Source organism: Alexandromys fortis, unplaced genomic scaffold (genome assembly GCF_014885135.2).
Source record: "Alexandromys fortis isolate MF-2015 unplaced genomic scaffold, M_Fortis_MF-2015_v1.1 scaffold_213, whole genome shotgun sequence".
Lineage (NCBI taxonomy): Eukaryota > Metazoa > Chordata > Mammalia > Rodentia > Cricetidae > Alexandromys > Alexandromys fortis.
In genome coordinates this window covers 245,137-272,962 of record NW_026068093.1, presented here as the reverse complement: position 1 = coordinate 272,962, position 27,826 = coordinate 245,137, and the positions used below count along the sequence as shown (strand labels likewise).

Sequence of the window (27,826 nt, the reverse complement as noted above, 5' to 3'; positions counted from 1 at the left end):
TCATAATTGAGAAAATGTCGCCATTAGACGGGCCCATGGGGACATTTTCTTGATTAATGACTGATGTAGGAGGGCCCATCCACTGTGGGTAGTGCCACCTCTGGGCACATACCTTTGTATAGCACAAGACAGTAAACTGAGCAAACCATGAGAGCGAGCCAGGAAGCTGCATTATTCCATGGCCTCTGCTTAAGTTTTTGCTCTGATTTCCCTTCATGACAGACTGTAAACTGCAAGATAAAGTCTTTCCTCTCTAAGTCACAGGGCATCAAGCAGAACCCCCAAGATGGTTTACCTCAGTAGTTAGGCATTCTGATTTCATCTTACTCAACAAATCTTTCTATTTATTTATTTATTTATTTATTTATTTATTTATTTATTTATTTATTATGTATGCAACATTCTGCCTCCATGTATGGATGTACGCCAGAGGAGGGCGCCAGATCTCATTACAGATGGTTGTCGGCCACCATGTGGTTGCTGGGAATCGAACGCAGGACCTCTGGAAGAGCAGCCAGTGCTCTTAACCACTGAGCCATCTCTCCAGCCCCCTAGTCAACAAATCTTAACATTAAGCTCAGCGAGAGAAATTAGAAATCTAAGTAACCAAAATAACCAACACTGATAATAGGATGCAAAAAAAAATCACTACAACTATATGCCACATATTCAAGAAAAACCAAGGTTATTAAATAGAGAAACTGAATACATAAAAGATCTAGAAGCAGAAACTATAATATCTGAGGTTAAAATTACAGTGGATATTAACAGCAGGTAAGATATTGCAGAAGAAAACGTTACAAAGATGAGCAGTAATAACTATCCAAAACTGAATCACGGGAGTGGAATAGAGAATACCAAATTTGTGAACGTTAGGGTAACTTTAAGTAATGTTCAGTCCCCAGGACAGGGCAAAGGGCAGACAGAATATGTGAAAATGTGATGAATGAAAACAATTCTGAATTTGCCAGGTGCACACCTTTAATCTTAGAACTTGGGAGGTCGAGCCAGGTAGATGTCTGTAAGTTCAAGACCAGTCATCTCTACACAGTTCCAGGATAATGATGACTATATAGAGGGACCCTTTCTCAAAACAAACCCCTAAACAAACAAAAAATGCAAATCTGTCAAAATAAGTACTGATTAAAGAGTAAACAAATCTCAAATGTAAGAACAGGGATAAGGTGGCTGGAGAGATAGCTCAGTAGTTAGGAGCACTGGTTACTCTTCCAGAGGACCCAGGTTTGAGTTCCAGCCTCACATGCGTACTCCCAACAGTCTGGTAACTCCAGTTCTAGGGGATATGACGCCCTCCTCTGGCCTCCTGGGCACCAGGCATGCATGTGGTGCACAGACGTACATGCAGGCAAAACACCCATACACATTTAATAAAGTAAAAAGAAATAAGACTGTATCAAGATTAAGGGCTGAAGAGATGGCTATGGTTAAGAACATCTGTTGTGCAATAATGAGGACTAGAGTTTAGGTCCTACAACCCACATTAAGCCTCTAACTCCAACTCAGAGGGCTCCACCACCCTTTTCAGTCTCTGCATGTACAAATGTGCACATGTGTTGTGGGATATTTCCACATTGTGTGAAGATGTATTTGCTGTAATTGGGATAATAAAAAGCTGAATAGCTAATAACTAGGCAGGAGGTATAGGCAGGGATCTCTGGAGAAAGAAAAAGGAGATAAATGCAAGATGCCAGGAGAAAAGGAAAAAGCAGTATGGGCAGTAGATTAGTAGAATGGATTAATTTAAGTTATAAGAGCTAGTTAAAAACAAGCCTAAGATAAGGCCAAGCTTTCATCATCAATAATATGTCTCCCTGTTGTTATTTGTGAGCTGATGGCTCAAAGAAAAATCTGTCTACACACATGTATTGAAACACAGATAGAGACCCAGAGGAGGGGTACACACAGATTCTGAATAATGCAACGTTTGCATCTGGTGATTAAGAGAAAATCTTAAAAAGTAGCTGTTAGGGGGTGAAGGGAGTGGTGAGGGGGAAGGACCATAGACAAGAAAACCAAAGAATGACAACAGCTTGACAAAATATGTAAGCCAAAAGATAGTGGAGAACTGCTTGAATTATTGAGAAAAACATACAATCCAATAAGTTATCATCCTAGAATTTTATATCCCAATGAAGATATTTCAAAATAAAGATAATTCTATATAATATGTGCTAAGATGGCCAAAGCCAAAGAGACTCTGTTTCAAAATAAAACAACAAAAAAACAGAACAAGAAAAATGAGTTTTTGAGATGCATTAAAGCTAAAAGATAGAGAAGAAAATGAGTAAATATGTTTTCCTTCCCTATTACTTTAAAGAAATTTGGTTGTTTAAAACAAAAATAGTATATTCTAAGGTTACTGCATAGAACAAAGAAATGCATGACAGCAGTAGTTCAAGAAAGGTAACGGAAATACAGTGTTGCAAGGTGTAACCAATGCAGCATCGTATTTTCCAAAGACAGACTATTAGAAGTTAAAGATGTTATTAACATATGTCTTAAAGCAATTTTTTTTTCTTTTTATTGAGCTCTACATTTTTCTCTGCTTCCCTCCCTGCCTCTCCCATCTCCTTCAACCCTCTCCCAAGGTCCCCATGCTCCCAATTTACTCAGGAGAGCTTGTCTTTTTCTACTTCCCATGTAGATTAGATCCATGTATGTCTCTCTTAGGGTCCTCATTGTTGTCTAGGTTCTCTGGGATTGTGATCTGTAGTCTGGTTTTCTTTGCTTTATTTTTAAAGACCACTTATGAGTGAGTACATGTGATAATTGTCTTTCTGTGTCTGGGTTACTTCACTCAAAATGATGTTTTCTATTTTCTAGCTCCATCCATTTGCCTGGAAATTCAAGATGTTGTTATTTTTCTCTGCTGTGTAGTACTCCATTGTGTAAATGTACCACATTTTCCTTATTCATTCTTTGGTGGAGGTGCATTTAGGTTGTTTCCAGGTTCTGTCTATGACAAACAATGCTGCTATGAACATGGTTGAGCCCGTGTCCTTGTGGCACAGTTGAGCATCCTTTGGATATATACCCAAACGTGGTATTTCTGGGTCTTGAGGAAGGTTGTTTCCTAATTTTCTGAGAAATCACCACACTGACATCCAAAGGGGCTGTACCAGCTTGCATTCACACCAGCAATGCAGGAGTGTTCCCTTTTCCCTACAACCTCTCTAGCATAAGTTGTCATCAGTGTTTTTGATCTTGGCCATTCTTACAGGTGTAAGATTTCCAGAGTTGTTTTAGTTTGCATTTCTCTGATGACTAAGGATGTTGAGCATTTTCTTAAGTGTCTATCAGCCATTTTAGATTCCTCTGTTGAGAGTTCTGTTTAGGTCTGTACTCCATTTTTTTTATAAAGGATTATTTGTTCTTTCGATGACCATTTTTCTTGAGTTCTTTGTATAGTTTGCAGATCAGACCTCTGTCTGATGTGAGGTTAGTGAAGATTTTTCCCATTGTCTTGTTGACCGTGTCCTTTGCTTTACAGAAGTAAAGCAAATATTTAAAGAAAAATTTCACACAGAAAAAGGTGGTAGCAAATGCTTATGATCCACCATTTGGTGGATCCAAACAGGAGAATTGAGAGTTCAAGACCAGCATGAGCTACACAGTGAATTCAGGGCCAGCTTATATTATTACACTGTGTGAAGCTGTCTCAGAAAAACAAACAAGCAAGCAAACAAAAATCAAACCCATCAAAATATAGAAGTTTTGGTATAGATCAACAAAGACACCTTGAATGGGAATGAATAGTAAACTTAAAAGCTGTAAAAATCTACCTTAAATAAGAAATAAACCTTAGAGGTCGAGTTAACTCAGATTTATAGGACACCAGCCTGTGACAGTATTCAGAATTATCCAGCCCACAGGAATCCCACTATGACCAATCATGGAAGCCTCTTACCAAATGATCACACAAGATCACTTCGCATATTTCCTGCTTCCAGTACTGCTGTATTAGCAGCTCTCAGAATCAGACAAACGTGGCTTCTCTATATTGTCTGATGCTCCATGCAGTAACTTCTCTTCCACCCAAAGGTCTATTTGCAGGCAGTATGCCCATCTTCCTTTAAATTATCATCTCCAGAAAACCCCTTCTCAACTTTGTGAATTACTCTTCTAAGAAAGGGAGGACAACAAATGTCCCAACCCTGCCCCAGATGGAATGATACAGAAGATTCTGCACATGGCACAGTATTGCTTCCCTGACAGAAGCCGACACAGCTTAAGGGCATCTTTTAAGAATCTGGGCAATCATAAAATGCAAAGAGAAAGAATTTAGGGTAGAGTGAATCTCTTCACCTTTCCTGGGCCAACTGGAGGGCATGAGACTGCAATGTAAGGTTTTCACTCTCCCTACATCACCATTCAATTGTATTATCGCCAGCACAACACCCGGCAGCACAGACATCTTTGGGTTCTGAAGACCCCAGTAAATTGCCTATTACATTATTTTTACAGTTGAATCATCCGTCTAGTTATACCCCTGTGGCCTGCCTAAATTGCTAACTAAAACACCTAACAGGACAGAACCACAACTGGGCCTATCATCATATCTTTGAACCACCCCTCTTTTTAGTAATGATCTAATAATTTTGGGGTGTAGCTACAACACTACTTGCAAATCATATTTGTAAAGATTTTTGTTGAATATCTTGATAAGCATTATTTCATACTTTCTGACTATAAGAAAAATAAAATGAAGTTAATTTAGTAAAATCTTTTCACTAAACCATTTTGACCAGGTGCAGTAGTGCATGCCTTTAATCCTGGCAGAGAGAGGCCAATTTAGTTTACGCAGCAAGCTTCGGCCAGGGTTATATGGTGAGACTCTGACTTAAAAAACAGTAATCAAACCTGTTTGACTTTAATTTGCCCTTCATCAATCCCACTCTGAAACCTTTAAGAATCTTTGTTCAGCAGAGCTTACCTTTCTTGGTCCAGTATCTACCTTATTATTTACAGTACTTAGACTTCTGAGTAGTTCAGCATCTCATATGCAATTAGGAGCACCAAATGTAATTTTTCTGGACCAAGAGGAAATCATTTAACAGTAGGATTGATCCTATTATAATCTGTTCACACACACTGCCTTTTCAGTTCCATCTCATTAACCTTTATTCCAAGTGATTCTCACTGAGAAGAAAAAATATCTGACACTAGGGTTTTTGAGTGTGTTATCTGGTGCTTTTATGCCTATGATCCTAAAGGGCATGTGCCCTTTGGCCTCCTTTGTTTTCTGGTCAGACTCAAGTTTTAACACTCTTAGAAATTCTTAGTTTATCCATTTTGAAATCATTACGATTTTAAAATTTGAGGTGAGGCCAAATCCAATACTTTCTTCTGCCAGCAACAGGTTCCTAAGAAAGGGGTAATTCTTTAGGGGCAAGGGTTTCATTTTGAGGTGTGAAATGCTCTAGAATTGACTGTAGTTATGTCACATGTATCCATGAATGAACTGAAAGGACGTGAAATTACACACCTTAAAAGGATGAACTGCACAGTATGTAAATTCTATTCCAATAAGCTGTCTTTACACAGGAGACGCAGAAATAAAATGGAAAGTTTCTGAGTGGAAAGCCCCTTCCTTTTCAGAAGATACACTTCCTGCTATATTATGGGTGGGGAGACAATGGCAATGGAATTACATTCACCTGCCTCTCACTGCTTTTGGGTTTTGATGTCCTCCTGACCTTTCGGGAATCCCAGGTTTTATCTCTTTTTCTTTTCACACAGCCAATTCCCAACTCCCCCAATGTTCAGTTTTTACATATGGTCAAGACTGCCCTTAACAGAACCAAGTAAGCTCTTCCTGAACACCACAAACTCCTCCCAGCTATACTTCACCCATAACTAAATCTCTCAAATATTTGCCCATGTTTGCCACAATCCACATCTCTTTCCTTATTCACTGCTCATCCCAATCCCACATGGCTCTTACACCTCATACTTTATTGCTTTTGGCTAACCCAACAGTGACTTACATGCCTCTAAAAGCAATTACCCATCTTCATTATGCCTGGGCACCTGCAGCATTTGTATTTGTTGCTCACTGCGCTCTTCCCTATCCTAATTTTCTTTCACCTTTCCTACCTCTCTACTTGCTTCTTGATCTCCTTTTCAGTTTGTCCTCCTTAACTAAACCTTTAAATATCAAGCATTTCACAGGCCATGTATGAGGCCTTCCTTCCTTTTGTCATTTTGACATAAAACGTCTCTATTTAGATGTCTTATGATATAGTACCTACCTCAAAGCCAATATATCTAAAACAGAACTCATGTTGCTACCCACTGCCTGGTATTCTTCCCTTGTCCTTAGATAAGTTAGCAATACAGGTGGCTTCTGCACATGTCGGAAACTCAGAGGTCTTCATCAACTCTACCTTCTTCTGAACCAGCCCAACGGCTAAGTCTCCAACTCTCCCAGATCCAGTCATCTGTTGTCTTCCTTTGTCATTGCCATCAAAATCAAAGTCCTGTGACTCCTTCTGAAACTACTACATAGCCTACTGACTGACTTTGTTAACGCCTACATTCTTTTCCACATACTAACACAAATGACAAAGATATTCTGTTTAAAATGCTCCAATGATTACCCCTCTTAGAACAGTGCAATTTCTTTCTTTCTTTCTTTCTTTCTTTCTTTCTTTCTTTCTTTCTTTCTTTCTTTCTCTCTCTCTTTCTTTCTTTTTTGGGGGGAGATTTCAAGACAGAGTTTCTCTGTGTAACAGTCCTAGGAGTCCTGGAACTAGCTCTTGTAGACCACGCTGGCCTTGAACTCACAGAGATCTGCCTGCCTCTGTTGGGGGATTAAAGGCATGCGCCACCACCGCCCAGCGCAAATTCTTTTTTAGCACGACCTATAACTCCTACAAAGTCTGGCTCTACTGTCTAAACTAGACCTGCACTCTAATTTCTCCCCATCTACCCACAATGTACATGTCCTCATGGGTAAGACAGACTTTGATGATAAACGAAGAAACAAATCACTTGAAAGAAATCACCTGCGATGTGGGGGGAAACTGTAATCAATGGAAGAGAGTCAACAAATTAATTATAGCAGTATCAGCCTGACCAAGTTACAGTGTGAGTAAGGAACGGCTGATTAATTCAATAAGGCTGCCATTTTACGACTAAGTACTTAAGGACTAAGGACTGGTGTGCATACAGTCAGTGTGGACACTTCCCCAAGTTAACCCTAAGGAAAGTTAATTCCTGCATCTGGTACTCAACTAAATGAAGAAAGAACAGTTTGTTTCCATGCTGGCTGTGCTGGAAATCTTGAGTAGTACATCCACACTACTCTATGGGAAACCAGTAAGTTCAAAGGTAGGTGTGACTTTTGCTCAATTTACAAGCTAATTCCTATAACTGCACAGTCTAAAACAATGATTATTAACCTTGGGGTAGTGACTCCCTGGGGGTCGAACAACCCTTTCACAGGGGTTTCACATTAGATAACCTGCATATCAAATATTTACATTACGATTTATAACAGAAGCAAAATTATGAAGTAACAATGAAATAATTTTATGGTTGGAGGTCACCATTAACATGAAGAACTATATGAAAGGGTCTCAGCATTAGGAACGTTGAAAGCCACTGGTTTAAAGGAACACACAACAAACTGCTTTTTTACTTTTCCTCCTTCCCTCTTTCACTTTCAGATTTGATTGTTAATTTATCACTTGTTTATTTATTTACTTATCTATTAATTGTTTGATTATTCATTTATGCAGTGGGGATCAAGGCCAGGGTTCTTTAATTATTTCAACTACTTGTATAATTTCTGATTCCTGTTACTTGACCTATTTGCAATTGATTAAACAAACAGCAAGCTAATCAGTGAGAAAGGTGATACTCCCCCTGCAATGGGGGTGGTGGTGTTTACAAGGCTAGGTAATTCAGCAGCATTTACTGACTTAAGATGCCACAGAGAAAGCTGGGCAGTGGTGGCACATGCCTTTAATATCAGTGCTCAGGAGAACTAAGGGGCAGGTGGATCTGAGTTCAAGGCCAGTCTGGTCTACAGAGTGAGTTCCAGAACAGCCAGGGCTACAGAGAAAAACTCTGGGGGAGATGCCACAAAGAGAATTGGTTGGCCATGTTTGATCTGACTGTTTTCCTTCCATGTTCTTGTTGTGGTTCTCTGCAGGCTTTCCACTAGTCAGTGTGTATTCTGGTCCTCATACCCACTGAGTAGCTACTCACACTTGCAGCACCTCTAAACACTCCCCCTTTTAAGCTGCTGAAATCCCCTAATCCACTGGTCCTTACTGACCACATCCCCTGTGTGCTAAGGCTGTGTTTCAGTGCTGCCCCCAACAAGAGGTCAATGCCTCTGGATTCCTTACACTCCTGGATGATTTACCCACAACTTTTTTACCCCAGCTCCCAGAGTTGTAATTGTTGTAAATGTGATGGAACCCATGCATACTTAGTTTAATGATTTGTGCTGCTTGTCTGACTTCAATCCAGCTCAAGTAATCCTGCCAGCTGGACTGATTTCCAAGCAGTTAACTCCTAGGAGTAGGCATTTCAAAATGGTTGCACTTTCCTCCAGAATTTTATTTAATATCCTACTATAGATATGGACACCTAGCTTTACTCCTCTCTGATGAGACCTGCCCGTGGCGAACTCTTTCTAAACTGTTCCATATTGAGACACTCCTTTTTACCCAGTCCTGGAATACATGCTTTGTTCCCCCAATGCTCTTTCTTGTTTTGAGACATGGCTTCTCTCTGTAGCACGACTGACCTGGAACTCACTATACTGGAACAAACTATGCAGTTTGAATTAACTTAAAACTGATAGCAATCTCCTGCCTCATCCTCCTGGGATCATAGGCAGAGACCACCATGTTTGGCTTAAAAAACAACCCCACCTCTATTACGAGAGTTGAACCTAAGGTTTTGAACATGTTAGTTAAGTACTTTGCCACTGAACTTACAACCCCAGGTCCCAAGACACTAACTACAAAAATAAAATAGTAGTTTTACAGTGTGCTAGCGCTTTGACTAAGTGCTTGTTATGAACATTACCAGAGATAAAATATATTAAATCCTCAACAGGGTACTGTGGAGCTCTTGCCAAACTGTCCCAACTACACCAGACCATGAGGAAACACCAGCAAGACCAAAATCAGGGATTATTCTATAAAACATTCAAATATTTAGGTCACTAAGATGAAAGACTGAGCTCTTCCAGGTTGAAGCAGCTAGGGGAGATTCAATTAAATGGAACACGTGACTGTGAACTGGACTATGGTCCAGAAGGTTATCTGAAGACTGCATCCATTAACAGTAGTATATCATGTTACTCTCTGGACTTCTGTCTCCTTTGGGGTGATGTTAAATGTAACCTTTGTGGAAGTGAGGTAGAGTCTGACAGGGTTACTATCCCTCTTATTTTGCCTTTTCTTCTCAGGTAGGTAGGGGCAGCTCATTTCAGTACCAAAGTCTATGGCTCTATTTCTATCTCCATGTGTTGCAGAAACAGCTTTTAAACAAGGGACCTCAAGTATATCCTTGGTGTCTTAAAAGGATCATCTGATCCCTCAACTGACTTCTGATCTCAAAGTTCTTCAATTCTCTTGAAATATATAATTTATTTTTATTTTATGTTCATTGGTGTTTTGCCTGCATGTATATCTGTGCAAGGGTGTCAGAAGCCCTGGAACTAGAGTTACAGACAGGGATAAGTGGCCATGTGGGTGCTGGGAATTGAACCCTGGTCATCTGGAAGCAGACAATGCTCTCTCCAGCCCCCTAGGTCTTCAATTCTTTTGTTCTGTCATCTATTTTCATTCTCACCTTGGACATCTTGAGCTCTTCTCCAGGTAAAAGCCTGAGTGTTCACATTTCTCCCTTTGTCATTTAGGTATGCTCCAACCCTGCCCTTCCCTCCCAGGGACCCATCCTCCTCTGGTATCTAACAGCAGTCTTCAGTTGCCAACATTGCAGGGCAGTACCATCTCACGTGCCTCTCATTTCTTTAACATACTCAACATTTTGGAAAGGGCTTACTCACACTCCTAACTCTACCTGCTACTCTAGTGTCCGACAGCAATTTACACATGGAATGATCTCATGATTTTGCTAGCTGTTGGAACACTCTTCAAATGCTCGTCAGTTGGACGTGGTATTCCAAAGCACAGTTGCTACTCCTGCATGGTCAGGGAGCCTCATATTAGGTTTCACAGGCAGACTGTTTTATTAACAGTCGCCAACCGTTTATAAATACTTAGTCAAGAATAAACCTATGACAAGCTACTCATTTGACTGGAAAACGAAGTCACACGCCCCTCATTACTTATTCTGTGGGGTGAGAGGGAAAAAATTTTGTTTAAGGTCTTAGTTGTTTCCTTAGGACTTTTGATAAATGACCTATGAAATAGCTGCATATAGCAGGAGCTGAAGGTGCTCAAGTTGAAAAGAGTCTAGGCATGGTAGTTTCTTGGAATTTAAGCTCTGAGATAGAAGAGCAGACCTAAGTCCCTTGGGAAGTAGTTAAGTGACTCCTGAAGTAGGAAGGTTCCCTAGCATCCACATACAACCAAATGAGAACTTTATTTAGCTTTAAGAACTATTTTTTAAATATTTAAGTTATTGAATCAATGTAAACAGAACTAGTATCTCAAAATTCATATCTAAAGCTTGTATTACTGCGAATGCTTGTATCAAGGGCAACAGTATTAGAATAAGGCTTCCTTTCTACCTAGAGTAGGAAGGTAGGGATGTTCTTCAACCTTAGGATAGTATCCAGTATAACCTCTTATGGTGGCATCCAGGCTATGAGACTTTCCCCTTAAAATGAAGTTGGGAGGCCAAGGAAAAAGGCTGAAGAACTTAAGGCCAGACTGGTAAGAGAGTGATGTCTGAGGGTGTATGGATGGGTATATAAAGTGGAACTTCAGTCCTAGGAAATTAAACTTTGGTGTAACTACCTATCTCAGAACCCCTCCAAACCAGAAAGCCTCTTGCCTTAAACCTGACATCCTCATCATACTCATCTTTGTGCTGCTGCGGCACAGGCCACACTGCTCAGAGCTGGGGCCATACTAGCACCAAACAGAGGGAAGACAGAATAAGGCCACACTGTCCACTGGGTGAAAGCAGGAAGAGGTGCTAATTTATTTTTATGAATTAGTAAGTTCAAAATAAATTATTTAAAACAAAATGGAGTAGTGTGTGGGGGTGAGTGCCTTTAGTCCCAGCCCTCAGGAGGTGGAACAGGCAGAATTTTGTGTATCTGAAACCACTCTTGTCTACATGGCAAGTTCCAGAACAGCTAGACCCACACAGTAAGACCCTGTCTAAAAACAGAAGGGGTTGGGACAATCAAAGTTCTTATATAGAAAGATATGAAGAAAAGACAAAGATGTAAGATGGGATCTAGAAGTAAACTAAGGTCAGAAAGATGGCTCATCAGGTAGAGAAGCTTGAATCCAGGCCTAAGAACCTGAGTTAGAACCCTGCATTCCACAATGTGGCAAAAGAACTGATTTCTGAGACTTTTCCTCTGATCCTCATGGCACATGGCTCCTCTCTCCTCTCTCTGTCTCTCTCTCACACACACAAACACACACACACTAACTTGGTAGATGGTCACAGGCTATTACACATAAAACTTCTACAAACATTCCAAGTTTTTATATGAATATATATTTCATGTTTTCTTGGGTATATACTTAGCAGTGTCATGGTTAGATCAAATGGTTGATTTCCTCTTGTCTACTAAAGTGGCTGTACCATCTTATACATTTAGCAGCTCTGTTTGCTCTGTATTCAACACTTGCTACAGTAAATATGTCCATATTAAACATTCTAACGCTCTCTGGTCACTAATTTTTCTTTGATACCCGATTTCATTCATCCATAATTTTCTGTTCTCCTTGTTATTCAAATTACTAGTTACAGTTTTGATTTCCCTCAGATAAATTAAACAATGTAAGTTCAGGGTTGAGGGCTGTATCTTACAGTAGATCACAAGAACCCTTAGACTGAACTCTCTGATTCAAGTTATTAGTCATATTATTCTACTCATCTAATCATGAAAACTATTTTGTGATCATCCTTAACTATAGGGGGAGAAATGGACACTGTAGTGGTTTGAATGAAAATGGCCCTCATAGACTCAAGTATTTGCATGCCTAGTCTCTAGTTAATGAAGTGTTTGGGAAGGATTAGAATGTGTGACCTTGCTGGAGAAAGTGTATCACTGTAGCTGTCTTTAAGGTTTCAGAAACCTCAAGCAATTCCTAGTGTTCTCTCTGCTCCTGCTCTTAGCTCACCATGTTTCATCCCACCATTATAGACTAACTCTCTAGAACCATGAGTCCAGTTCAACATTTTCTTTTTTGTAAGTTGACTGACTGTGGTGTTTTGTCAAGCAACAGTGAAGCAATAAAGACAGATATATAACTTAGCAATGACACTAGCACAGGACAGAGCTCTAGGTGGCAGCATAAAAACTACCCTTTGTTCAAAAGCCTTACAAAATTAGACCTTGACAAGATTTGGCTGCAGAAAGTAATTTAGGCCCATGTAAGGACTTAATTTAAAATAAATATCTTTTGGCTTGCTTTGAAAGATCACAAGTTATAGACACTGTAGAAATCTAAGCAGAGTAAAGTATGGCTTAGATGAAACACAGGATTAGATTCTGAGTTTAAAAATTATTTTCTTCTTTGGGGCTAGAGAGATGGCTCAGTGATTAAGAGCACTGGATGTTCTTCCAGAGGACCTGGGTTCAAATCCCAGCACCCACACTGCAGCTCACACCTGTCTGTAACTACAATTCCAGGGGATATGACACCCTTACAAAGACAGACATGCAGGCAAAATACCAATGAACATAAAATAAGAATAATCATTAAAAATTAAAGCAAACAAATAAACAAAAACCAACTACTTAAAAATTATTTTCTCCAAAGAACTGATTTGGGAATTTCGTGGGTGTTTTTTTTTTTTTTTTTTTTTTTTACCCATGCCTTACAAGAATGGAGTCATGCACAAGGACTGTGAAGACCAAACAGAAGAGGGTTGGGAGCATGACCTGAATAGAACTGTTTAAGATTTAAGAGTGACATAGGGAAGGAATGGCATCTGAAGCACATCTCACCTTCTTATCCGTAACATGGATCCAGCACTCTGTGCTCCTGAACAGGGCTCAGCATACTTCCTGATTAAAGTATTCCTGGACAGTCTGTACTTTCTGTTATAGTGAACGAGACAGATGACACTGATATGGACAAAGACACACTATTTTCTACAGCTGACATTTAAAGAAGGCTGGATATTCTATTCATTTAGCAGTCCTAACTTTTCCTATCATCTCTTGTATTTTGTTTATTTGTTTGAGACAGAATCTCTCCATATAGCCCTGGAACTCACTGGGCAGACCAGACCGGCCTCAAACACACAGAACCTTCCCAAAGTGGTCAGATTAAAAGTATCTGTCACCATGCCCACACTTCTAGCCTAGCTATTCTTGCATTTTGTCAACATTTATTAATAGCTTACTACTGTTAGTCCTATCTTTATTTGCAATAGTTACATTTTAAATTCGTATGCTATTTCTTTGTGTGTTGCCTAGAATCTCTAGTACAATATTAACAGGTTACATCTGGGTTCCTAGTTTAATGCTCAGCATTGTACTAACAGTGTGTCTCACACTACTCACAACTGCATCTTTCACATCTCAGTTCTCTCTTCCACATGTGCACTAGTTACCATTTCCTTTTAGATACTGACAAATCAGTCAGAAATCCCAGGTGTTTTCTATTCTTAATCTGTTTCAGAATAACTAATTTACATGGAGTTATTCTTCAGAAATTCCCATGTTTGTTTTACACTCATAGCAGGTCTTTTCTTGTGTAATACTGGCTTAGAGTGGGAGTTCTCAACCTCCAGACTAATGACGTTTTCGCTGGGTAATTCTTTGTTGCTCTTCTAATTTTAGCATCCTGGGCTTTACTAACTGAATGCCAGTAGCAGCCTTCCCCTAGTGCTATCACCAAAAATGATCCTGGCATTCCAACTATCATCTAAGAGAACAAAACAGCTTGTGGATCAAAAAGTCATTGACTCAGTCAAGCAGAAAAAGGATGTGGATTCCATTACTTTCTTCTGCCACTTCCATCAAACCATAGTCTTAGTTAAGATTTTTCTCTGTAACCTTATCTACATTAGGATATTCCCCCACCTCTGTAGTCAATTCCCTCCCTGCCATAATTCACATCAAGCACCACAGTACATTGCAAAGTTTGGATGGACTCTTGGGACTCCTCTAGACCCTTCCAAAGAGTCTGAGGTTTTCACAATTACAAAGACATCATTTGCCTTCCCCCACTGCACTGCTAATCATACTAAAAGGACTGATACTCCAGCACACAGCAAGGAGGTGCCAGCAAACTATAGCAGCAGTTACTTAAACCTGCATTACTATATACTTAGTCACAAAAGGCTGCTGGTTTCACCCAAGAATGCCCAGGAGACCTGTGCACAGTGGCACATACTTGTAATCTCAGTACTAATGAAGTCTGAGGGTAGAGGATCACAAGTTTGAGAAAAGTCTAGGCTAAGAGAAGGGGGGAAGGAAGGGAGGGAGGGAGGAAGGGAGGGAGGGAGGGAAAGGAAGAAAAGAAGGAAGGAAAGAAGGAAAGCATACCAATGAAGTAGTAGAAAGTCATTAATGCTGTTAAATTTTGTCCTGTAAGTACACAATTTGGTATGAAAGATGGGGAATGTGTTTGGTTCCTTATAAATATGACTGAGTGTTAAAAGGAAAAGTGTCTATTTGCCAATTATCAAATTCTCATGTGGTATCAAACATTCAAAATTATCTGAAATGCTATTTCTTAAAATTTTTCTTTAAAAAAATGTGTATGTACATGAGTTTACCATATGCATGCAGGAGTCCACAACAGAGATCTAGAGAGGGTGTCAAGTCCCCCTGGAACTGGAATTACAGATGGATCTGAGATGCCGAGTGTTGGGAATGGATCCCAGATCTTCTGCAAGAGCTGCAAAGGCTGAGCCACCTCTCTAGCCCTGGCCCTCTCTTTCTCATTAAAGGTTTGATACCTATGTAGTCTATAAGGGGCTAGATTTTCTTCACATATTTAAATCAATACAACATGTAAGAGAGTGATGCCAGTGTGTGGATCCAATGGCCTTCTGTCAGCACAGTGAAAGATTTAAAAAATGTCTTCAAAACAATACTACTCTTCTCCCTGAATTTTTCATTTTGGATGATAAAGCTATTTTCCATAAAAATGTTATTTGTTGCTGGTGGTGCATGCCTTTAATCCCAGCACTCAGGAGGATCTCTGTGAGTTTAAGGTTAGACTGGTCTATAGTGCTAGTTCCAGGACAGCTAGGGCTGTTACACAGAGAACCCCTGTCTCAAAAAAGAGAAACAAAACAGAACAACAACAGCAACAAAAACTTTTTTGATTTTAATTTCTAGTGGGGTAATATCTACTTATATAAAGCAATACTTACATAAAATATTTTTTAAGGTCTTAGTAATTTGAGAGTATATAGATGTCATGTGAACAAAAAGCTTAAGAAATATGCTCTATAAGTCTGTCAGTCCATTTTATTGCTTTCGTGAAACATTCTTCAATATATGTCTGACGTGGGATTCCCCTTTGTATGCTGTGAATACCATTGACTAATAAAGAAAACTGTCTTGGGTCTGTGCAGGGCAGAATAGATGTAGGTGGGGAGAAAACTAAACTGAATGCTGGGAGAAAGAAGGTGGAGACAGAGAGATACCATGTAGCCACCGCCACCAGAGACAGACTGAACCTCGTCAATAAATCACAGCCACATGGCAATACACAGATTAATAGAAATGGGTTAAATTAAGATGTAAGAGCTAGCCAATAAGAAGCTGGAGCTTATAGGCCAAGCAGTGATTTGTTTCTGTGTGGTTATTCCGAGTCTGGGCAGCAGGGAACGAACAAGCAGCCTCCTATAACATGTGTCCATCATCCATCCTTCTCAACTAGAATGGAAGCTTCAAAAAGCAGAAACCTTGTGTATCTTGTATATATGACATTCCTAGTACCAAAGATGAAGTAATTTGCAAAAGTCTGCCTCAATCCCTAGCATATCCCCCCCCCCCCATACATACACACACTCTCTCTGATAAACAGAATGAGCCACTGAGGCAATTCCTACAAGTATGAATCACTCTTTGTGGGGTCTGTTCTTCTTTACATTGCCTTCTAAGACAAGCTTGCTGGTTCATGTGCCAGCCATAGGCACCAGCTCAGCTTCTTCTTAACTGTAGTTACTTCTATCTCAGGTTAGACCCTGTGGACTATCAGGACTGTTGGCTGTTTTGTACAGGTGTAAAATATTTAATAGTGAGAAGGAGGCCAGGGTATGCAAGCTTACCCTCTTGCCTTCTGAGCTGCAAGTGTTGCTGTGATTCTGCTAACTGCCACCTCTAATTTCCTGAGGATACATGATTCCATTGTCTGGAAATAGACATCTCCTATTTTTACATCTTATGAACCACTTTAGTAAGACTGGATAGTTTGGTTTTTTTTTTTTTTTTTTTTTTTTTTTTTTGAGACAGGGTTTCTATGTTGCTTTGAAGCCTGTCCTGGAACTAGCTCTTGTAGACCAGGCTGGCCTCGAACTCGCAGAGATCTGCCTGCCTCTGCCTCCCGAGTGCTGGGATTAAAGGCATGCGCCACCACTGGCCGGCAAGATTAGATAGTTCTACATTCTGTATTCATGCTAGCACTTACCTTATCCAGCAGTACTTTTAGACAGACAGACAAGTAGACAGAGACACAGGTGCTCTTTACAACTTTAAATCAGTTTGGTTTCCTGGTTCAAAGGGCATTGAAAATATTAAATAGAATGAGAAAACAAAAGGAGATAGGATAAGGCTAAGAACAGTCAGCTAGACACCAAAAGACACTGGTAAAGCCACAGAGGAAAACAGAGTAGAAATGATGGTTCACAGCCAAAAACTCTGGGGCTACTTAAGATTTATGTTATTTATTTATTTGTTTGTTTGTTTGTTTATATGTTTACATGTTTAGGTATGTACTTGTTTGAGTATAGGTGCCTACAAAAGTCCAGAGGAGGGACTTCAAAACCTCTGAAGCTGGAGTTACAGGCAAATGTGGGTGGTCAGACGCAGATTCAGCAAGTGCTCTTCAACACTGAGCCAACTCAGCCTCTCTGGAACCATTCAGAATAGGAAGAATTAGCCACACATTCTCCAGATTTACTTAACTGTGACATAATATGTTAGAGTTAGGAACTCAAATCAAACAATGATTACATCATTCTATCTAAAAATAAAGATAATCTCTAAAGTCTTACTGCTTTAAAAAAAAAAAAAAGGAGCCGTGCAGTTGTGGCAAACACCTTTAATCCCTGTACTTAGGAGGCAGAGGCAGGCAGATCTCTGTGAGTTTGAGGCCAGCCTGGTGTATAGGAGCTGGTTCCAGAAAAGTTAGGGCTGTTACATAATGAAACCCTGTCTTGAAAAACCACACAGGAAGTGGCAGTAGCAAAGTAACCTAACTTTCATCCCTAGACAGGAAATAATTTCTTAAAAGTGAGAAACTTTGACCCTATCACTCGTTCATAAACAATGGGCATTTAGGCCATTAGAGTAAGGCACCTATAGAGCACAAAAGGAGAGTAAAGACTCAGTGCTCAGAGCTCTCAGACTAGCAAGCAAGGGAGACAAAAAACAAATAACAAGTTGAAGACAGTGGCAGCTTAGACATTTCAAGACAGGTGCCCAAATGATGGAGATTTGTATTATGTGCACAGGAGTGGGATAAAGAAGAAAGATTCTGAGACTTTCTATTCTAAGAAAAGAAATACACGTGAGCGTTCTGAAAGAGAAACGGGGCTTTGGTGAAAATAAATGAGGGGAACACCATTCCCAAAGGACGAGGGAAAAGACAATAAGACTAAGACATTATAGTCTATTTGATTATCTAACTTTGAAGACTAAGGTTCATGACATAGAATATAAGGATTGTCCTCAAGAAAAAGTGGAACTCACAGGCTCTATTCTAAGCCCTTTCAGGAGCAAAACACATAGGACTCTTCTGAGAAGAGTGGGTAAGACCTGACCAGGATCAAAGCCAGGCTTTAGACCGTAATAATTAGGTAGATGGGGATGCTATGTGTTGAGAGGAAAGCAAAGCAAAACAAAAAACTTAGGAAACCAGGAGGAAAATGTGATTCAGTGGTAGAACACTTCCCCAGCATGCAGAGGTAGCTGCTGTCTAGTGCCCAGTCCTGGCTAGTGGAAAGATTGCTTTCAAGAATCAGATCACTAATACTTCAAGAGTAGAGTAAATGAACACTTGATGCCATGGCTCACACTAGCAATCACATTCCAGCACTCAGGAAACTGTTCCACATTCCAAACCAGCTTGAACTATAGAGTGAAACCCTATTTAAAAAAATTAACCCAACTACATCCAAATGGAAATTTATTGGTTTTTAAAAGTTACCTCATAGTCTATCTTTGGTCCTTAATAAAGGAGTTAAAGCCAGGTGCATACCTTTTCTGCTTTTTTGTCAGAAATGTCTTGCTTTTCCAAAACAGCCATGCTCTCCTTCAGGTTCTTCACAATATCTGCCGGAGATTTGTGAGACTTTCCAAACGGGAACGGCATGACGGCAACAACAGAGGCTTCCACTGCACTCTACCTGCTAGACCTGCAACAGAGCACAAGGATCATGTGAGAGAAGTAGGGCTAACAGAAGACACACTTCACACTCTAATCTGTGAAGAAAGCCATCTTGGGGGCTGGAGACAGCTCAGCACTTAAGAGTCTTGGTCTTCTAGAGGATAAGGTTTTGGTTCATAGCACTCATAACTATCTGATGCGCTATTCTGGCCTCCTCAGACACATGGTATATAGATAAACATGCAAGCAAAACCCCATACATATAAAAGTTTTTCACACTTAAGTTTTGGTAACCTGGCAAGCCCACTAAAGCATGTGAAAATATTGTTACAGAGAGGCCTTCTGAAACACTCTTAATTTTTAAGCACCATTTTATTTCCCCCCATCTCTTCTTCTAATTATTCAAACAGGTGCCTGTGGGTGCTTCTGACATATACAGCAGTAGGATGTACCTCTCACAGGGCAACTACTACTGTCAGACCCAATGCTAAGTTCTCTCCTCATTCAAACAACCCTGGCAGTCATTACTGCTTCCTTACAGATGATGTGAAGAAGGCTGACAATGTGGCTCAAGGTAAAAAACAAGCTCCAGTTCCTACTGACCTTGTTCTTAGTTATAATACTATGGCTCCAATTGACAGTGTCTGTTCTACAGCTGAGGAAAGTAAGGCAAAAAGCCAGAGATGGAGCTCAACTAAACAGCACCATCATCAGCAACATGCTCTTATCCCAGAAGTTATGTTGCTCCCTCACAACACCCCAGTAGGCTTTTCTTATATGTGTGTACTTCCTTGGCATCTATTTCAGAGCTGGAGGGAACCTTGACAACATCTTGGATCAATCTCCCAAGATATCCTTAAGATAAGATGTTACTTATGGTCTTCCTACTCTCCTAGTGCAGATGTAAACATCACTGATCAAATTCCTTCGGGAATGCTAACAATGCTCTTAACTTTCTGTGGCAGTGGAAACTAACATTACAACTATATAAATCACAGTATTACTTTATCTGAATAAAGACTACAGTTACCTAAAAGCTACCATAATAAACTCAGGAGGACAACCAGACCCACACATAATTTCAGCACCTGGGAGGCAAGGTAGAAGAGACCAGCCTGATTCTCCCAAAAGCTCCAGGCAGCCAGGGTTACAGAATGAGCTGGCTGCTGTCACAAACTTAACTGGACAACAATGGAAGCAACTAACATAGTAGCATGTTGGAAGTCACAAGTTTTTTTGTTTTCTCCATTAAAAGGATTGAAAAGAAGAACTGGGAGTGGGTATAGCTCAGTAAATGGGTCTAATATTTGCAAAACCCTGCATTCGATTCCCAGCAATGGGAAAGATGAATAAAAATTTCAAAGTTGGAACCAAAGGCATTAATGGACATTAAATAACTTCATATATAATATAAAAGGGTAACACTTTTCTGAAGAACCTTATGTATCTCTTAGTGGCTTTCAAACTAAATTTCAATTTCACATTTTTAGTTGCACCAGGTACCTTCCTACCTCTCATCCTTGCACCAAATCAGGAAGAAAGGGGTCTGGAATACTGCATCCCAGTTCTGTGTTTGCCTTTGTATGCATGCATATTACATTAATACCTCCACTGCACAGTATTTTAACACTTCCTTTGACCTTTGAAAATTCATCTGAAAATTTTGAACTTTTCCCCCAATATGATATAAAGAAATGCATGGTTTTTACAAAGAACGGGAAAGAACATGTAGATTTACTGCTAATGTTGAACCTATATAATGAAATCATAACTACATTATTTCTCAACAAGTTTTGATGTGATCTCTTCTGACCAGTCTATTCCCTGTCTCAGTTTCTGTCATCTTACAAATTGTACTCTGAGCCGGGTGTTAGCAGAGCACAGCTTTAGTCCTAACACTGGGAAGGCAGAGACAGGTGGATCTCTTAAGTTTGAGGCCAGCCTGGTCTACATAGCAAGTTCCAGGAAGCCAGGGCTACACAGAAAAACCCTGTCTTGGGGGAAAACAAAACAAAAAACAATCCCTCCAACCCCTCCCCAAATATGTAGCATGAATTCTAACTGACCTTAATAATAAAAACCTAGAGTCCGATATTAGGGGGTGAAAGCTGAAAGATCAGAGAAGAGAGCAGCCAGCCTGGTCCTTACCTCTATGAAATCCTCAGACCAAATGGGGTATTCAGTCTGTCTCAGGTAAGAACTCTAGAAGCTGGCTGCTCTGTTTCTGATTTTTCAGCATTTACCACTATATTTAACTCTTATTTTTTTTTATTTATTAAGGCCAATTAGAATTTGCACTACACAGATCCTATTTTGATCAAATTAAAATAACATCTTCAGCCGAGTGATGGTGATGCACACCTTTAATCTCAGCACTTGGGAGGCAGAGGCAGGTGGATCTCTGTGAATTCAAGGTCAGTCTGGTTTACAAAAATTAGTTCCAGGACAGGCTCCAAAGCTACAGCGAAACCCTGTCTTGGGGGGGGGGGTAGAGACACAATGACATCTTCATTAATCAAAGAAATAATTTAACACATGCCCTTCACCATGGGTTCTCACAACTCAAATCCACTTTTTTTTTTTTTTGGTTTTTTTTTTTTTTCAAGACAGGGTTTCTCTGTAGCTTTGGAGCCTGTCCTGGAACTCCCTTTGTAGACCAGGCTGGCCTCGAACTCACAGAGATCCGCCTGCCTCTGCCTCCCGAGTGCTGGGATTAAAGGTATGCACCACCACCGCCCGGCCTCAAATCCACTTCTAAGCACCTTTTTAAATAACAGCTTTGGATGAGTGCTGTACTGTCTCAGATTATCTGCTCAATGGCATATAAAATCCAGGTTATTTTTTTCTATTATCATTCAAACAGGGTATCTCTACATACACAGTAGGTCACACAATACAGTTTCTGGAACAAGTATCTTTGTGTACCTGTATTCTGTAGAAATCACTATGGAGTTATGCAGATGTTTTCTGCTCTGCTTAGATCATGGAAGAGGTAACCAGGTTGATGGTGGTTTAAAAGGTCCTATGATGTTAGTCACAAACACAAAACACAGCCTCCAGGGAGACCATGTATATAATATTTCTCTGTTTAGAAAAGGTTATGAAATAATTATTATCAATACACCAAACAGGAACATAAAAACAAATCCAATGTCCTCTGCAATAAGCAGACACTGACATGTCACTCAAGACAATAAGCAGATATTCCACAAAGGATCCAATCGCATCAGAATTATTCATGATGCATAAAAACCCCTTAATATTATGATTAAGTTTTTAAACTAAAGCTAAAGCATGGGTGCCTATTTGTGATGATAATCAGCGATCTGTCTGGAGGTCAAGGGTGATCTGGAAAGGGCGCAGTGATGATGTGATGATCACTTCATGCTACAACGAATACTTAGAGCCCTGAAAGCTCAACGTGTGACTGTATCGCTACTTCTTGCTTTGCCTTGTTGTTTGCCACCAGATGCCTTCCTCTGCATTTATTACTTTTCTGAAATTAATTCAGTGACTCATCTTTGCTCTGATGTTAATGTCCTTCAAGGTTTTGGCTGTCTCCCTTGCCCTCTATTTGCTCTGTCAGCCTCATCTATAGTTACAGAAACTGATATCTACATGCTATCCTGACACCCAAATCTGTCATGTCATCCTAACACCCAAATCTCATCCAAGTCCTACTTCTTGTTCCTTGTGTCACACCCTCCCGCCCCATTCCATCACAACACTTGGCCATGATAGATGGTGCCACTTGCTTAACTCTTCCATACGACCAGTTCACTATTTTGAGTCAACTCTATTTTGCAAATCTCTATTCTTTAGGACATTTGGCATTCTCCATATAGACCAGAGGTTGCAATGGAATCAATAGTACTTGTAGGACATGATATGAAAATCCTTATGCTGCAAACTTAATCCTCAATACACAATTGAGACGCTGAGATTTAAATGGGAGGTTTTCATGAGAATGGAACCTCGTGGATTGACTAATGCTGCCTTTTTATAAGCGATTTCTTTTGCTTGTTTTGTCTAGAACCCTGTTCTGGGATTTAGCCTCCAGAAGAGTTACATAGTGCTAAGTATTTTGTCATAGCAGTACACAACAATGATTAGAGTGTTGGATGTCAACAATGAATGAGGGATTACCTGGCCAATGGAAAGAGTACCACCATCATTGAAAAGGGAGCATTGCTTTTCAGTTGGTATCCGCATAAGCTTAATCCTGCAAATTTACACATTCTTAGGTGGGGTATAAGTCAAATAATGACTATTTTCCTTCTGTTGCTATATCTAAGTCCATCACTGAGAAACAAATACCCAGCTTTTCAAGAAAAGGTTCTCCTGTTCATTCTGAGAAATTCTAACATTAAAGTTTACTAAGAAACAGTGAGAATTGGTGACAATTAGTGGGTCAATATATTCTCTTAATTTCTTGCTTTTATATTTGTCCTTGTTTACATTGGTACCCACTCTCTTCCCCAAAACAGACGGGGAGACCAGAGGATGCTAGAAACAGTCAACTTCAGTTTAAAACTTTACCGAAAGAATAACCACACCGTTAAAGTTAGGACCGTTAGGTACTACCACCTTGACAAGTGGATTGCTCTGGCTTATGTACCATACTCACATGCTAAACACTGGAAAAAAATTAAAAAAAAAAAGCAATCAAGTCAGTATCAGGACACAGTCATTTATTCAATAATATATGCTACAAACTTAAGGCATCTAGTGCTTGCTTTCCAGACAAAATTCTGATGTGCATGGGTGTGGGTGTGTGTTTAGAGACAATAATGAAAACTGCTAAATGACAACACATTCCTAGATAGCTGACTTCATAAAACTGCATATTAACATGTGTTAGATCTGACTCATCAACTTGGTGGTCAAATGTAAATAGTAAAAATGAACAAAAAGCCCATACAATGTAAGGTGATTGCATCCTAGGGCCATTAGGGTCCTAAGTAGGCCATTAAGTATGCAGTCACAGAAAGTGTGAATGCAATACATACAAACTCTATGACCCAATGCTATACTACCACTATTAATGCTACTTAATTCACACAGTTACCAAATAAGCAAATAGTTTCTAAGTATTAAACTATTTAATAGTATATGGTAAGTACTGAAGGTACAGTGATTAATTACATGGATTTTAAAGACAGTCTGAGACTAGATTCAAATCAATTTCACCGGACCTCAATTTAGACTAAGCCCCTTTCCTTTATATATGAAAGGTGAAAAACAAGTTACTAATGTGATGTACAATTAAAAATACTCCAAATACAAGTATTTCCATTTGCACATCACACATTGGAGAGGTGGGTCAGTGATTAAGAGCATGTGCTGCTGCTCCTCTAGGACTGGAGTTCAATTCCCAGCACCACATTAGGTAGCTCAGAAGCACCCATAAGTCCATCTTGATATCCTTGGGCTGTCAGCATGTGCACAGCTGTGCATGTACGCACACATGCACATGCACAAAATAGAGGAATATATAATTTTAAAAATAACAAAAAAATTAATTTGTACATCACATAAAAGTAGCTATTGTTTGAAACACATAGAAAATTTTTAATAGAAGAAGCTAGCTACCCACCCCTGCTTCTAAACTCTGATTCAAGATTACTAATTTCAGAATAAAAACAAATAGGTGATTATCTATCTAGATACTATATAGTACAATTAGGTAAGAGTGTATATCCTTCCCTTTTGTGCCTGTAACTAAAAAAACTCCACTCAGCTTTTAGATGGAAGGGAGGCCTCTCCTCAAATAAAATTTGGATACTCAGCTTCATTTAAACTAAACAGGAAGACTGTTAAGAAGCCAGCTGGAGCCTTAGTTAATTACCAAAGTCACCATAAATACAACTCTAAACTAACTATGCCAAACGAAACCAAAGCTCACGATATACTGGATAGAGTGGGTTTTGCAATTAACAGAGACTCTCAGGCCCAGGTGTGGTAACGTGTCAACCTACACCATTAATCCTATCACTTAAAAGGTAGACCTTAGTGGTTCTCAGATATTCTTTCCTCTCGCTGTCTCTCTCTCTCTCTCTCTCTCTCTCTCTCTCTCTCTCTCTCTCTCACACACTCTCTCACACACACACACACACACACACACACACACACACACACACACACACGAGGGCAGGGGGAGGGTTAGCAAACGCTAACCACAGATAGTGTATAATTTTACAGCCCAGATAAGAACCTAGACTGTCATAGGAAAGGCAACAGTAGCAGGAACATTTAAAACAATGTAGCACCTCTCCTAAACAGTTTAAATGTACTGTTGCTTCTCTGTTCGACCTCCATCTCCACCCAATGACTTAGCATTTCATTCAGTAAAACTGACTCTTCAATAAAATTACGAGACTCCTGTGATGGTTCCTCTCTAGGCTCATCTTCCTTACTCTAGGTTTTAGTTACAATCAACTTGACATTTCTAGACTGGACCAGACATATTTCCCACATTTTACACACAAATGCTTAGCCCCCCCTCCCTAAATCTTTTTTTTTTCCACATGCCTGTACAAATGACACCCAATAACAAAGGCCTACACCAGGGTGTTTGGCTGTACACACCTGCAATCCCAACAGTCAGAAGGAGGCAGCAGGATCATAAGTTTGAAGCCATCCAGGGCTACAGAGCAAGACCTTGTCCCAAAAAATAAACATTGGGGCTGGAGAGATGGCTCAGGGGTTGAGAGCACTAACTGCTCTTCCAGAGGACCCAGGTTCAATTCAATTGGCAGCTCTAACTCCAATATCTGATATTCTCACATAGACATACATATAGGCAAAACAATGCACATAAAATAAAAATAAATTATATTAAAAAAAAAAACATGGTACTGGGAGTATGGCACACTAACAGAGGGCTTGTTTGGTTTGCATAAAGCCCTAGGCTCAAATCCCAGGGTTAAAAAGATAACACACACACACACACACACACACACACACACACACACACACAAACCTTTGGCTGTTTCCAAATGAGCCTTATCTCCTTATCTTTCCAGATCTTATACAACCTGACATCAATTTATCTCTCTTCTCTATTATCCTAGGTCCCACAAAATCAAGGGCTTTGTTCATTTCACTGCTTCGTTCAATTGTTTTTCCTCTATGATCTGGCACTTACAAGCTTGATTTTTTTTCCTTTCTCTGTGTTTGTTGACATACAAATCATGTATGTATAGTTTGACTGTGTGGTGGGCACATGTGTGTGCATTCACAAAGGCCTGAGGTTGGTGTAGGGAATCATATTTGATGCTCTTCAACCTATCCACAAAAACAATGTCTCATCAAAACCCAGAGATCACTGAGAAGGCTAGTCTAACTAGCTAGCTTGCTCTGGAAAGCTTCTGTCTCAGTAACCCAGATCTGGAATTATGCATAGGCCACCTTACCCACCCTGCATTTATGTGGAGTGTGGGGTCTGAATGCCAGTCCTCATACTGTGCTTACACGGCAAGCACTTTAACCACTGAGCCATCTCCCTAGTCCTTGAATAATATTTACAAAAGAGAATATTTCTTCTAATTCTCAAAAAAAAAAAAAAAATCAAAGTAGTGTTGACACTTTGTTCCTAAGACAATCTTTTTTTTATTTCTATTCCATTCTATATATGAGTAAGAAGGCTCAAAAGTACTAGATGAAGCTGAGAGGTGGTACATATCTGTAATCCTAGCTTTTGGAAGCAGAAGTGGGGGACTGCTACCAGCTGAAGGCTAGCTGCTCTGTACATGGAATTCCGGGCCAGCCAGGATTATATGGCAAAACTCTGTTCTATCCCACTCCCCAACAAAAAGACAAAGAAAATTTTCAATGACTTTCAGTCAGTAAAGGAGACCTGGGCATAAGAATTAGGTCTTGATCAACTTCTTATACAGTATTTATCAGTGTATCCAGTAACTTTCATGTTATAATGATCTACTCATTATTTATCAATAATCTTAAGAATATCCCACTCAAATCTAAAACTCAACTTCACCAATGTGTCCTAATAATGGCTTCTCTACAGTGATAGAAATATAGCCAAATGCTGGAAAAATCTAAAATTATCTGTGAAAACTGACATGAAGAAAACTATCTGCAATTTCTCTTAAATGAAAATATTTGCAGCTTTGTCATAGCCAGAACCTAAATGCCCCTCGACCTAAGAATGGATAAGGAAAATGTGGTACATTTATACAATGGAGTACTACATAGCAGGAACCCCCCCCCCCCGACATCTTGAATTCTGCAAGCAAGTGGATTGAGTTAGAAAACATCATTTTGAGTGAGGTAACCCAGACACAGAAAGACAATTATCACATGTACTCACTCATAGGTGAGTTTTTAAACATAAAGCAAAGAAAACCAGCCTACAAACTACAATCCCAGAGAACCTAGACAACAATGAGGACACTGAGAGAGACTGACATAGATCTAATCTACATGGGAAATAGAAAAAGACAAGATCTCCTGAGTAAACTGGGAGCATGGGGACCTTAGGGGAGGACTGGAGGGGGGACGGGAGAGGTAGGGAGGGGAGCAGAGAAAAATGTAGAGCTCAATAAAAATCAATAAAGAAAAGAAGAAGAAAATATTTGCTGGGTGGTGGTGGCACACGCCTTTAATCCCAGCACTCAGAGGCAGAGGCAGGTGAAATCTCTGAGTTTGAGATCAGCCTGATCTACAGAGTGAGTTCCAGAACGGCCAGGGCTACACAGAAAAATCCTGTCTCAAAATAATAAAAACAAAACACCCTGTTACCCCCCCAAAAACAAAACAGAAACCACAAGTTTAAAATATAAAACTGGACATACACTATAATCCTGCTGTGATCTTTATGTGCGGGAAGAGGAATGCATGGGGACATGGCAGTACACATGTATACAGGTCAGAGGACAACTTCAAGGAGCAAATCCTAAATTCTCTCCATCATATGGGTCCTGGGCTGGCAGCCAAGTGACCCCACCAGCTGACCTATCTTGCCAGCCCTCAATCTGTGTGTGGTCTTTACATTCAGAGGCATATGCTGGCTGAAAATAACAACAACAACAACTACTACTACTACTACTACCCATTTTCATTAAATTAGAAATTTACCACGTATAATGTAA

The 27,826-nt window shown here is 39.8% G+C and overlaps 1 protein-coding gene across 2 annotated transcripts in view; it reads right to left on the bottom strand.

Moving 5' to 3' along the window:
- The window catches only part of Cab39 (calcium binding protein 39), an 82,065-nt gene that overhangs the window by 24,390 nt on the left and 29,849 nt on the right, over nucleotides 1-27,826 (bottom strand). The window contains exons 1-2 of one of the 2 annotated variants that reach the window (XM_050123171.1): nucleotides 18,585-18,725; nucleotides 13,148-13,240 (exon numbers count right to left, since the gene is read on the bottom strand). Coding sequence is in view for 1 of the 2 variants with exons in the window: in XM_050123170.1 (XP_049979127.1) it covers nucleotides 18,585-18,698 (114 nt within the window). In the remaining variant the exon portion in view is untranslated. Of the gene's footprint in view, nucleotides 1-13,147; nucleotides 13,241-18,584; nucleotides 18,742-27,826 lie in introns of those variants that run through there. The other variant, XM_050123170.1, reaches the window with a different exon arrangement.